The sequence below is a fragment of the Glycine max genome, chromosome 18, assembly GCF_000004515.6.
Source record: "Glycine max cultivar Williams 82 chromosome 18, Glycine_max_v4.0, whole genome shotgun sequence".
Classification (NCBI taxonomy): domain Eukaryota; kingdom Viridiplantae; phylum Streptophyta; class Magnoliopsida; order Fabales; family Fabaceae; genus Glycine; species Glycine max.
Window position 1 is genome coordinate 50060831 of NC_038254.2, and position 13894 is coordinate 50074724.

Genomic DNA, 13894 nt, shown 5'->3' on the forward strand with positions numbered 1-13894 from the left:
TTAAAAATTAATAGCTAGCTAAAATCATGACAAAATACATGATTTGTAAAATAATAAAGATGTTAAAATATTAATGGTTAATTTTAACATTAACCATAAAATAAAGAGAGTTTCTATGATGTCTCCAATAATTTAAAAATTTTGATATGGTTAATTTTTTAACCAATCAAATTACATGTATATAAATTTTTTTCAAATTAGTCCTTGATTATTATTTTTTAAAATTTTAAAATTACAATTTTTAATTTTAAAATATGATTAAAAATAGTTTTAGAAGTGTAAACTATAAAATCTTTTTAGTTACTTGCTAACACTTTTTATAAAACTTATACTTAACAAACAATAATAAGAAATTTTTAAAACCTAAATCCTAAACCTCAAAAGATATTAATAAAAATTTGTTGAAAGTAACTAAAGAAAAATTTAGGATTCAGATTTCTAAAGTTATCTTTAATCATATTTTTCTAATTTAAAAACTATAATTTTAAAATTTTAAGAAATAACAATCAAGGACTAATTTGAAAAAAATTTAAAGCAATTAATGAAAAGATGACACAATTTAATTGATAAAAAATTCAGAGATCAAAACCTCCCAAATTATTAGGAACGAACACCATAGAAACTCTCTAAAATAAATTAGAGAAAATATTTAATTCAGTGCCTTAAAATAATTGTTATACCCAATTTAATCACAAAAAAGTCAAAACAATCCTTTAAAATAATAAATGTGAGACTGTTTACTCTTTCCATTCATTGAAAGAAAAAGTTAAAACGTCTCTATTTGTGTTGTTGAATAACTAAATAATTAATTATTACTTGAGATTAAAATGCTCTAGGTAATTTTTTAAATGAAATACTTGTTATTATTGTTCAATTAAACATTAACGTTTGTGCCATATCAATCACATAAATTTTGAAAGAAGTTATTAACGTTTGTCGCACTAGTAGTGTTCTGCTCTCTTGCGAATGCGTTTTCACTTCCCCAGCGCCAGTAATTCATGACCCAATTCAACCAACATTTGCATCTGCGCTATTCAAAGTTAAAATTTAGAATGTGTGCAAACTGCAAAGGATTCTAAAACTCCTTTCCCATTGACTCGTTAACGCATTGTTAAGAAGACGAACACAGGATTCTAAAACTCATAGGAATTAGCAAAAGAGGAGAAAAGAATCCACTACTAGGGAGTTTGATAAAATTGGGTCAGATCACACCCAAGTTTATGCATATCGTGATCAAAGAATGATGCTCTAGATTCTTAAATAATGAGATAAACAGAAACGCAACTATATTTTTTCATTAGCAGCGGATCACGTTAGTATAAGTTTTATTTTTCATTAAGATATTTGAAGATCATGACACAGGGTGAATGTGAACCTTCATTCTCCAAAGGACAAATTGACCTCAAAGGGGGGACACCTCTTATTACCTGCCTCAAGAGAAGCACGCATTAACGCGTATTCCTATCGAAGCTGGCGTTATGTAAACATCAATCTTCCTCACAAAAGAAGAAGAAAGGAAGATACAATGGGTGGGTTCAGTATTCTAAACGATTTCCCCAAATGAGACTATTTGTCTCAAGAGAACAATGGTGTTTATCAAGTTGTTACCCTGTTACTATCATATCCTCTTTCTAATCAAATGATGACCAAAATGACTGTACATCTGAGGTTGGATGTAGATTGCCATTATGGGGCCTGGCAACAGATGAATTCCCTAAGCCTTCCACAGTACCTTTTACAGGCCATTCATTTCTGCAAAGTTTCAGATTTCAAGCCGTTAAACTACCAGTAAAAACATGATTTTTTTAATTAGAAAAAAAAATACTATAAACAAAAGAGCAAGGTCAAAGCAGTAGTTTAAACCGTTAATAATGCCATTAAATATGTATATTACAGGAGGAAGACCATGAATTACAGGATCAAGGAAAGAACACACCCAAGACAATGTCAGCACAGACAACAAGCCAGAAGACTTCACAACACACGTTGGCTTTACCATTACCTTGCATTAGGTTAAAAAACAATAGATATCTGGAATTGAAAAGTATGGAACTGAATGTTGGAATACAGAATGATTCATTTCATTACATGAATATCAGCATATGATCATACAGATGCATCCACAAAATCATGACTTTTAACTTACAACTCAATCCATTCTTACTAAATAAAATAATATAAAAAAGGATTTTTGAAGTTGTTGAATCCAATAACTTGTTTGGTTTTATTTTATGCATCCAAAGATATCCTACATCACAGGTTTCTATTTCAATCAAACAGGTAAACTTCATATGTATCAACATACGTGGTCCAGGGATAACACAAAATCCAAAATTAGGGCAATCTTATAAGCCCCACATAGAAAGCATCCATTTCATGTTACTTCAACTCTGATCCTTACTATTTCTGATATCCCCCCCCCCCCCCCCCCCAAAAGAAACACAGGTGTCTTGGTGATGACACAAACAGTTTAGTGTATGTAGCTAAGCAATCAGCTCCATTCATCACATCCTAGTTATGCCTACATTTTATTTCCGTCACAGTTTATTTTGTTCCACCACTAATAGAGTACATAATTAGTCAGAAAAACTATTACCAACATTTGTAAAAAGGAGTTCATCCACACACAGAGACATATATATTCAATCAGTTTGTTCAGAAATGCACCCTGGTGCAATATGCACTGCTCTACATTAGTGATACTTCAAACTCCTAAAATAACATCTTGAACCACTAAATGCAGCACTTGAGCCTCCTATTACTAACCTATACTTCAGAAACAGCCTACAGACCACAATGACATTAAACAATAGCACATAAATACAATACATGTAATTGTGCATTGGAATGTATTTTAAAAGTGTCAAATATAATACAAATATTACAAGTCACTGCTTGAAGAGAGAACCAAGAGCATTCCTATCATAGTTTCATCACATGTTATCAATACATCATTAATGATTTTTTAACATTGAAACAAAATTATTTCCCCACTAAGAAGCACCCGATCAATCAATATTTCATGCTGCACAATTCACTCAGGAACAAAATGAGGTTTCTTTCATCTTTTGGTTACAGAACTTCGTCAATTTAAAATGTTCTAAAAACAATGCAGATCCATAACAAAAGGAAAATTAGTCAGCACAAAAATTGGCAAAATTCAAGCCAAACAGTAATTTACTCACTTGGACCAATTGTTAGCCGGAGAAGTCTTAAGCAAATGATTGCTAGCAGATGCACTTTGACTCCCATGTATCATTTCATTCTGAGTAGCACTCTCCTGAGCTTTAAGTCCACCGGACAATCGTGGAAATAAAGCATTCTGTAACCAAGGATCATAACCATTTGAACCAGTAACTGGGCTGAAGGTCCCACCACTATGACCATTAGGAAGAAAAACAGGTTGCGGAGAATGGGTAATGGAAATTATGTTATCATCTTTGTTAAAAACAGAATCCCTAGTCTTAGATGATGGAAGCACAACGTCATCGTTGTTAGGAACATTCCTTTGAGAGGGTAAAAACCAGCTTCCTGGGCCACCAACCAAATCTAAACCTTCCTGACCAAGTGGCAAAGTATTCCACATCTGCCATGTTCCCTTCTCATTTGCAGCTGCATTATCCAAAGGAAATGGATGCATATCCTGGGCCTGGGAGATACTTGGAAACCGATTAGAACAGATATTCTTTTCTCGGGACAATGGAGACTCAATTGGAGATGGTTTATTGATGTCAGAGCCAGCAGCTGTGTTTTTTAAAGAGTGAGGCTTTGGTATCTCCGTGTCCGTCACAAAGCCACTTCCCAAGTCCAATTGAAAATTATCAAGTGACTCAGAAACAGGACCAAGCAAGGATACAGGATCAGGTATATAACAGGGGTCTTCAAAAAGCTCTTGTTCTTCATGTCTAAAGTCATGTGACATATTTTCAACTGGAGAGTATAAGGGTTCAATTGCAGGAGAAAAACCTTGACTGCTACCAGTTGATCCAATTGGATAGCTGGAAATATTAAATGGTGATGGAAGACCAAAGTGAATTGGATTATTAAATGATTGTGTCATTGGTGAATGGCCAGATAACTGTGGGCTTTTGGCTTCAGCTTGAATTTTGGAATTTGGTCTACATATTACATTTGAATTTGAGGATTGAGGAACAGCTGAGGAACAAGTAAATAATTGCTGCCACGACTTTTTAGGTGCAGTCCATGGGCTCCATGGCTGTGGTTCTGGGAGAACCTGCAGAGAACAACCATCATGATATTGTTTACTTCACAAAAAGAAACGTTAAGTGTTGCATAAGATTATCATATCATAGATAATAAGCAACTAATACCAAATTAAGAATCATATAATTTTCATAAATCTCAAAAGACTGAAAAAGTCCAGAATGTGAATAAAAACCAGGAAGTAGTGAAAAGAGAGACAGAGATATAATGCAAGCTTGTAAAATCCACTTGAGTTTTAAAAAATTTCTTAAAAGTACTTAGTATTCCTATATGCTATATCAATCACACTTCAACCAAGCCAGCTAAAACAGTAATAATAAAATAGCAAAGATAAAGGGATACAGAGCACAATAACTTACAGAGTGATTTATATTCCTATCGTCTCCATTCAAATTGGATCTAGCAGTTGAACGATCAGGAGGACATATATCTTTCCTGCTAGAAGTGGAATGAATATGATCTACAGAACCATTAAATTTATTTTCTTTCACCACAGTGCCAGGAGCATTAGCACCCTTTCCAAAACCAAAAGCTTTAGAAGAAGACAAAATTGTACCACGCATACGATCAAGGTACCTTGTTCCAGTACTTCCACGGTTGTAACTGTTTGCAGCAACATTTTTACTATGTGTATTATCTGTATTCTGTCCCTTGCCACTTTCAAACCCAGATTTCTGATGCTCTCTACGGTCAGTTTCACTCTTTTTGTCAAAGTCACGCTTCCGATCAGTTTCCTTGCTGGCTCTTCTATCCAGTTCTTCTACATCAGAGTTGCTCTTACTAGAACCCTTATCTTTCTCTTTTCTTTTTTCCTGGCGCTTCCTTTCAGCTTCCTTCCTACTGCCTTTCTCCTTACTAGGATGTGATGATTTGCTGCGTTCTTTTTCAGCTTCCATTTTCTCATCTCTCAGCCTCCTACGCTCCTCCACTAGCCTTGAAACCTCCTCCCTCTGTTTTCTCTCTTCCTCCTCCAAAAGTTCTTTTTCTAGCCTAGCCTGTCTTTTCTCCTCAGCTTTCCTGCGTGCTCTTTCCCCTCTACTTTCATTGAGGTTTGCCCCATTCTCATCCCGTTTTGCTAAGAGTGCCCTATCTTCAGCATCAGACGAACACTCATCCCTTGAACCAAGCCTAAAAGTCTTTCTCCAGAGCCATCTAATGCTCACAAAAAAAGTTGTCAAAAGCCTGCAAACAAAAACCAATATACCAGAATACGACCTCTCTGTCAAACAATGCTCATCACCTCCAAAAAGACCAGGACTCCCATTTGTCCTCCAGTTGCTAGGATTACCTAGAATAGACCCACCAACCCAACTGCCATTCTCCAAGCATTCCTGACTGCACATCCACCCATTTTCAGACCAAACCTTGCTATTCAATATCTTGCCACTTTTCCCAGCCAAGTCCTTAACTATACCAGAATTCGAAATCCCCAACCCTGGCGGCACAGGCAAGTCCAAAACCGGCCTCTTTGAAACATGGCCACAGTATGAACACATAAACCGACCGCCACCAGGGTTCTGATCCCTATACGGATTCAAACAGTTGCGACACCTCCTCGTAGCTGTCTTCCTCAACTTCTGCATTTCTATGGCCTCAAACCTCTTCCTCTCTCTAATCCTAGCATTCCTCCTCACCCGCCAAGCCGACAGCCAAGGCATCAGAATTTCATACCAAAAGAGAGTAGTCAGCAACACAAAGACACAAGCAAGACGAGGGGAAGTAATCTCAAAACGAAAAGCCGGCGGCAGAAGCTGAGAAAGCGCCCAGAGACCAATTAACGGAATAACCAACCAAGGCAGCATTGTAGCAACCCGGCGAGACCACTTCTGAATCGCACACAGTATACACATTATCCTCCCTAAGCCACGCGTATCGTCGCCGTCTCGAATAACCAAACCCTAACAACAATCCACCAATGCTTTCTAAGAAAACCCTAACCCTATCTATACTCTCCCCCGCCTCCAAGATCAATACCCAACGACAGAGCCACGCGCAGAAACTTCAAAACCCTAAAATTTCAAACCCAAAAACACAAAAAAGAAAAAGAAAATCAAAATCCAAGGGGAGAAAAAAAAACCCTATCGTCAATCAAGTACAGCGATTGTGACATGAATCGAAAGGGAATCGAGCACTTACAGATTCAATGTCCATTGAGGTTAGGAACACGTGAACGGGTTCGGAGCTGGACTCGACTCGTTCGACTCGGGTCGGTGCCTGTAAGAAAATGAGAAAAAAAAAATACTACGGGAAATGAAATGAGATAAGAATTAAGAAGAGAAAGAAGAAAGCGAAAAAATAATAATTATAATAATGTGTGTAATTAAAAAAAAAAAATGGGAATAGACAATGGAAGTGAACCGGTGCGAGAAAGATTGGACCGGTGACGGTGAACCGAACCGGTTCTGAATCTAGTCCCTTGAGGAGTTGAAGCGATTACGATGGGCCATAACTACCTCCTGGTCTTGTTGGTGACTTCCCGTTCAACTCGTCTTGTGTGCTTGAGTATAAGTAAAATATCTAGCTTGTTTTATTTTATTCTTATACATGTATTAAAATGATTTACAATGAGCAATGAGATTTTGATATGTACCTATAGGCACCAAATGTTTTATATAGTAATAAAATGGTGAGAAAGAAAGGTAAGTAATTACTATAGATCGCAGGCAAGATGATCAAGTCCTAAAATAGCTTTAAAACAAATATAATATATTAATTTTTCTTTATATTAAATTAAATATGTTGGCACGCAATTTCTATTTAGAAATTCAAATGAAAAGTTGTATTCGTAAGGAATGATAAACATATAACAATGCAAATTCTCAATTACAGAAATTTGGAATGATATATATATATTCAGAAAATTCATTGTGATTTGATATTACTGGATGTATATATTAGTGACCATTTTTTTCAAGGGAAGTTTTTTTCATCAATTTCATAATGGGAACAAATTAGTCATAACTAGTGTATTTTTATTTTATGGGGTTTTATAAAATGTTGCACACCTGTTTCATTTTGTTTATTATCTCACTAGTAGAACTATAGTTGAGTTTGATTTGGTCTACCTTAAGATCTAACTCAATGAAACTTAATTAAGTTGGGTTAAATTTAGTCATTATTTTCGGCTATAGAAAGAGGTGAACAAATCAATATATAGGAATTGAATTAAGTTGGGTTAAATTTAGTCATTATTTTCGGCTATTGCTATATCAACTCCCTTTATTTGTTGAGTATACATTTTTTTTTCTTTTTCTTTAAATCAAATTACTTATATAACCTCCCTTCTTCATACCTTTTCTCTACCTCGCATGCTTCCCTTTCAGCACAACAACACACTCCTTATTTTCTTAGCAACAACATACTCCTTTGATTTCTTGTTCTTGTCTCTTTACTCAGTTTCTTGCTCTAGTGTTAGTGATTTTTCATTCTTCAAACCTTTTAGAGTCTATCAGATTAAAGAATCAATGCCAATTATATGTTTTCTCCACTTCAATTACCTCACTATTGTACAATTTTTTATTCATATGAGATTTTTAATGGTCCTAGTATTCTGCTTAAAGTTTTTAGATTTTTTCTTAACATTCTAGATGTACTTTGCATAACACAACAATATTCTATGAAGTACTTTTTAAAATGTGAAGAAAAATAAAATTGTTTTAGAAAGTACTTTTTAGAATGTTGAAAATAAAATATTTTTACAGAAAGTAAATTGTGGAATACTGATTTTGCATCATTAATGTTGTGAATATAAACTATAAAGGGAATATATGATAATGAAAACTAGAAAAAAAATGGAAAGTGTACTTAGCAAAAATGGACATGTAAATAGCAAAAGCCTTATGTTTTGGTAAGAAATCCAAATCAAACCAACATGACCTTTGTTAGTTTGGGTTGGGTAATTGGGTTATCTTATTAAAATATTTTTATATTCTAAAAATTAAAAATAGAAAAATAAGAAAAATAAAAAGTTTAAATAAGTTTTTGATCTTATAAAATAGGGTGTTTTTTATTTTAATTCTTTGAAGTTTTTTTAATTTTAATCCTTTAAAGATATAAAATTTATGTTTTAGTTCTTGTTGCCAATTAGCAATAATGTTAACAATATTTTAACTTGATACGTTATCAAAAATTTTAACAAAACAATCATATTTAATTTTAAAAAAATTGTGTTTTAAAATTCCTTATCAAACTACTTAAGAGTGTGTTTAGATGAGGAAATTTAAAATTATAAGAATTTTTAAATTCTAAGAATTTCAAATACTTCAATTGAAATTCTTTTATTTTCAAAATTTTGTGTTTGGATAAAAAAATTAAAATTGTAAAGGTGAAAGAAAATAAATACAAAAAGAAGAAAATATATGATTGGTGTGCTTCCAAAGAGAAAAATATTGATGCGGCATGAGAAGTCTCAGGGGAACCGGAACACAGTAGCATACATCAGCACATCCAACCACAGCATTCAGTCAATGACACAAGGCATGACCCAGGCCCTTCATGCCAACGAGCACCTCCGTCGCCTGATGGGTAGTGACGGCTACTCCTCTGATTTGTGGGTGTAGTTCTACGTGTCTGTCTACGTCCACACCCGATCGATGCTCCACGAACTCAAACGATATTTCTCGAAAAAGAGGATAATCGGCATGAGGGAAGAGTCGTGAGTTCGAGAATGGGATTTTGGAAACTTTAATGTTATAAAGGAAATACACAAATATTTTGAAAGATTCTTCTATCAAGAAGAAAATTTCAATTTCTCACCTTTTAGAAAGAAATTAAAATTCCACATTTTTAGTTGTTTAAGATTCTGTTTTAAAATTCTAAAAATTTAAATTCTTCATAAAAAATATCCAAACAATAAATTTTAAATTACAGAAATTTAAATTCTCTGATATATTATTTTTCTCAGTTAAAATTCTCTATCCAAACATACTCTAAATGTTATCAACTATTTTGAGTCTATAAAAGTATTTGACTTGTGAATAGGACACAGAACAGATCTGATCTTTTTTTTTAACCACTTCAATTTTCTGCTATTTCATTTTCTGGCCATTATAATTGACTAAATGTCATACAAAAGGTCCCGCTTAATTAAATGTTTGTACTATATTTTTTATTATGTCACCTAAGGAAATTAAAATAAAGGGTTGATTTTGTTTTCGGTTACTGACCTTTTTGTAAATTTTACTTTAAATCTCTAAACATAATATTTAGCATCTTTACTTTCCTTTTGTTAATAGTTTTAATTGGTATTGTTAAAAAAATGTTAACTTCATGTTAATAGTTTAATGACTTATCATGTAATCAACGAGTCTAATAAGTCACATGTTATATTTATTTTATAAACTAACTTTTTAAGCTTAATCAAACAAGTTGATGGCATCAAACTAGTTAGTGAAGGATTAAAAATACAATAGTTTTAAAAAAAATTACACATAATTATTCCATTAAATTCTTTAATAATACAATAAGTTATTGAATAATCTATGTCGTTGTTATGTTAGCGGTTAAAATTAATATTTGACAACATGACTAAATCTGTTAATAAATGAAATTAAAAAAAATATAGAAACAAAAAAATTGTTTAAGGACAAAAAAGTAAAATTTGCAAAAACTTTAAATATAAAAAAAACATAATTAATCCTAAATTAAACATAGGAAGCAAAAACCAACTACGCACGTGCCAAATCTCGGTTTTCAGGTTATTGTTCAAACACTCAAAGAGACTTTTAGATGCATAGTTGTGTTGAAATTTGGTCCGGTCATTGACTCGGTTGAAGTAGTGAATCAATGATCCAATCAGTGAGTCAATAATTGTCTTAGTGTTACCCGGTCTATATTACAAAATTTAAAACTATATATTTATATATTATATATAAATATATAATTAACATTATTTGATAAAGAAAAGTTCATCCATAATTCCATACTCCAAAATTCAAAATAATAATTGAAGTATTAAAGTTAATAACACAAGTGAAGTGTATTAGTAATAAAGAGAGTGAAAATAACAACTACCTAAATTAAAACACAAGTTCAGTTTTCAATAAACAAAATGAGTCAGAAGTTCAGTTTTTCAATAAACAAAAAAAGTGTGGACAAACTTTCTGCATTCCCATTATTTTTTTTAATGCGCACAATCCAAACTAGGTTTTTAAAATCGGTCAGGTCACCGAGTTTCAACAAAACTGGTTAGGTTTGATCGGGTCATTCCATATCACATGCATGAGCAGTCCAATAGCGAAATCGGTTCAACTATGTCACTAAGTCCCGATTGGACCGGTCTGACCAATGAGGTTGAATCAGATTTCACAACTATGGCTAGATGTGATACAACTTCAACTCAATATAGTATATTTTGATTTTGTTTGAAATATTGTGCATCACGCACACATATTTTAACTTGACAATTTACATGATCCCTAATTTCTTAGGATCTCTGGGGAAATGACAAGAGGAAATAAGTTAGAATCAAATAAATGTATGAATTATGTAAACCAAGTTGGTTTGGAAGCAATTTATTCCAGATATGAATTGAAGTCATTCTCAAAATCGACTTTAGTTTAGCTAGAATAACGTGTAAGATAAGCTACACATAATTTCTTCTTAAAATAAATTGAAATTTTGTTAACCATTTGGCAAGTGTACCAAATGTCTAAGTAGTAAAGACTCAGAAGTCCGAGTGTCGATTTCCAGAGGGACTTTGTTTTGTACTTGTATTGGATAATTTTCAATTTATAAGAGGAAAAGATAAGATGAGGTATAAAAGATGAATTTAAAAGAACATGATAATGAATATTAATAGAGAAAAAAAAGAAATAGTAGCGAATTCAATGTGATAGAATGTTAGGACCTAACATGTCTTATTTGCCTAAGATGTATTATTTTTTTATTTTTCTTTGTCAATCAGGTGAATTTATTCTACCCACATTTATTAGATTACTCGCCTCTGATATCTCACGATAACAAGCCTATTTTATCTATCTATCTCTCAAATGTCTTTGCAAAGATTCAATAGATAAAATACATGAAGTTCTAATTCTAGATACTTGCTTTGGTGCAAGGACATAATGCAATCACTCTATGTCTAGCAATGATTTTATTAAGATACCCCTTCCTTTTAGTTCTATTAGAAATTATCCTCTGTCGAACGACTAATTCCTAAAAATGATGTATGCAAAACCTTCCTTGTATTACTATTAAGGATTACGCTTTGTCAAGCACCTAACCCCCAAAATAATGCAAGATTGAATGATGTATGAAATTAAAAGTAAGAAAGAAAATACCTATTGCATTGATAAATATGAAATGTATAATACATCTTTTGACTTTTTAGGGCTGTTAAACCCTAACTAGAGGTTTAGCCTCTCATAGTAATAAGGGGTCTTACATTAGAAAAGGGATATAAGAACTGATGGAGAGAAGGGATGGAAAAATGGAATAGAAAATGATGAGAAAGAAGAAAAAATTCCCTAAAGGAGAGTTCTCAGGCTTTGGGTGTGTATTAGAGTGATTTGCGACTTAGTGTGTCTTTTCTCCTTGCCTTGACTCTCTCTTTTTATAGTTGTTGGAGTGGACTTGGGCTTGCGTACTCGCATTTAGCGCACTCTGCTCGTTTAGCGCGGGTGCTTGTATTCGTGTTTAGTGCGCTCTGCTCGCTTAGCGGGAGTGCTTGTATTTGCACTTTGCGCACTACTTCCTCGCTTAGCGCATGTGCCTATTTTCGTGCTTAGTGTGTTTTGGGTTGGGCCTGATGCCAAAATCTTCATTTTTTCATATTTTTTTCATCTTTTAGGCTTTTGATCCCTTATTTTTATATCTGCAAGTCATGCATAGAAAAATATCAATTCTTAACAATTAAGCATGAATAACTGCTAAATAATAAATTTTAAGGATATTTTCATTATAAAAAACAGGTCATATTTAGCGGTTATCAAATTCCCATAAATTAAAACTAATTTATCTACTTAAATTTTTAGAAAAGTTAGATGAGAATTTTTATAAAAATTAAGTACATAAATTAATTTTAACTTATGCAAAAAATGTGTTAAAAGTTATTATATATATATGAAAATATTATAGGCAGTATTAATAGAATTAATATATGAAAAATAGTGATAAAAATTAATAAAATTATTTGAATATGGTATGATGTAGTTTAATTTATTTTTTATTTGATTTAAGTATTAATAACATAACTAATAATTTGTAAATTGATTAAAATTAATGTTTATTTGATTTTTTAAACAATAATATATTAATTAGAATACTTAAATTAAAATTGTTACAATTTTAAACATATATTTTTAGAAGAAAAATGTATCAAATTAAAAAAATTTATATACGGAAATAATTATATACATGTGATAGAAAATATATCAATTTTTAAATAATAATATAAAATTTTATTACATTAAATGATAATAAAACAATTATATTAAATATTGATAAATAATAAATGTCATAAAAACATTATACCTAAAAAAGAAATGCATAATCTGTAAATTAATTATTCATGTAAATTATAGAAAATCATGCTAGTTAATAAAAAATTACCATAATTATGATTCATTAAATAAATTGAATGACATATAATATAAAATTTCAGAATCAATTTAAAATGTAATGAATCAATTCAATTTTAAATTATTAATTTTTTAGTCCCATAAATCATTTAAATTATAATTATTTTCAAACCAATTAATTAGATACAAGTGATTAATATGTAGAAGTTAAGATTAAATCGTTTGAATACTACTAAGTTTAGTTGTTGATGAGACTTTATTTATCTTCCAATCAAACTTCACATTAGTTAAAGTCTATTTTTTCATAATGAATTGATTAAGACAAAAAATAATTATTTTCAAATAGAAAAAATGTCTCAAAGTATTATAACCAATTAATGAAATAGAGATCATTAAAATAAATAATGCTATTTAATAATTTTAAAGAAAATGACATCATCCATAAAATCAAACCTTATATATATATATATATATATATATATATATATATATATATATATATGTTCCTTTATTCTAACAATATATATATTTGATTTGTTGCATGCTTGAGTCTCAAGTTAATTAGTTGCTAACATGGATGAGCACTGACAGAGATTTACCAAAAATTTTGAAGGAATCAAAATAATTAAGTTTATAAATTTTTTATAATATCATTTCTTACGAATAATTTAAACATTTAATGATATTATTTAAATATTAATTTTTATGTGATATTATAATATCTTTGTATTGTTTTATTGATAATACTCTTCAATTTTTTGACGATCTTATACCTTGTCTACTACTAAATAAAAAAATAAAAATTTGTTTAAATTATTCTTATGAAAAATCAGCAAGTCAAATTAAGATATTTTGTAAACAAAATTTATACAAAAATAAATAAAAATATTAAAAATTCAGTTGATTTTTTTTTTATCAAATTTAAGAAAATAAATATATCTTTACCAAAATCATAAACAAATTTATATATATATATATATATATATATAAAGATTTGAGCATATAACGGAAAAGCACGGAGAAAGAGAAGATTGTGTTTCATATAATATAAATTCTTTAGTTGGCACATATTCCTTTAATGTTTTTTTATGTTTTGTTACTTAGCATATGTATGCAGTTTAATGTCTTTGTTTTTCAAAATTATGTAATGG

The 13894-nt window shown here is 31.1% G+C and overlaps 1 protein-coding gene across 2 annotated transcripts; it reads right to left on the minus strand.

Annotated features, from left to right (window-relative positions):
• Window positions 1-1313: 1313 nt before the first annotated feature.
• On the minus strand, window positions 1314-6728 carry LOC100783458 (uncharacterized). Of its 2 annotated transcripts, XM_041011720.1 has the most exons (5): window positions 6583-6728; window positions 6361-6438; window positions 4584-6233; window positions 3186-4234; window positions 1314-1752 (listed from the first exon to the last, which is right to left on the minus strand). In XM_041011720.1, the coding sequence occupies exons 3-5, from the start codon at window positions 6072-6074 to the stop codon at window positions 1632-1634; spliced, it is 2661 nt and encodes an 886-aa protein (XP_040867654.1). In that variant the 5' UTR covers window positions 6075-6233; window positions 6361-6438; window positions 6583-6728; the 3' UTR covers window positions 1314-1631. The 2 variants fall into 2 exon arrangements, with proteins under 2 accessions (XP_040867654.1, XP_006602697.2); XM_006602634.4 differs by having other exon boundaries at window positions 6361-6701.
• Window positions 6729-13894: the final 7166 nt, after the last annotated feature.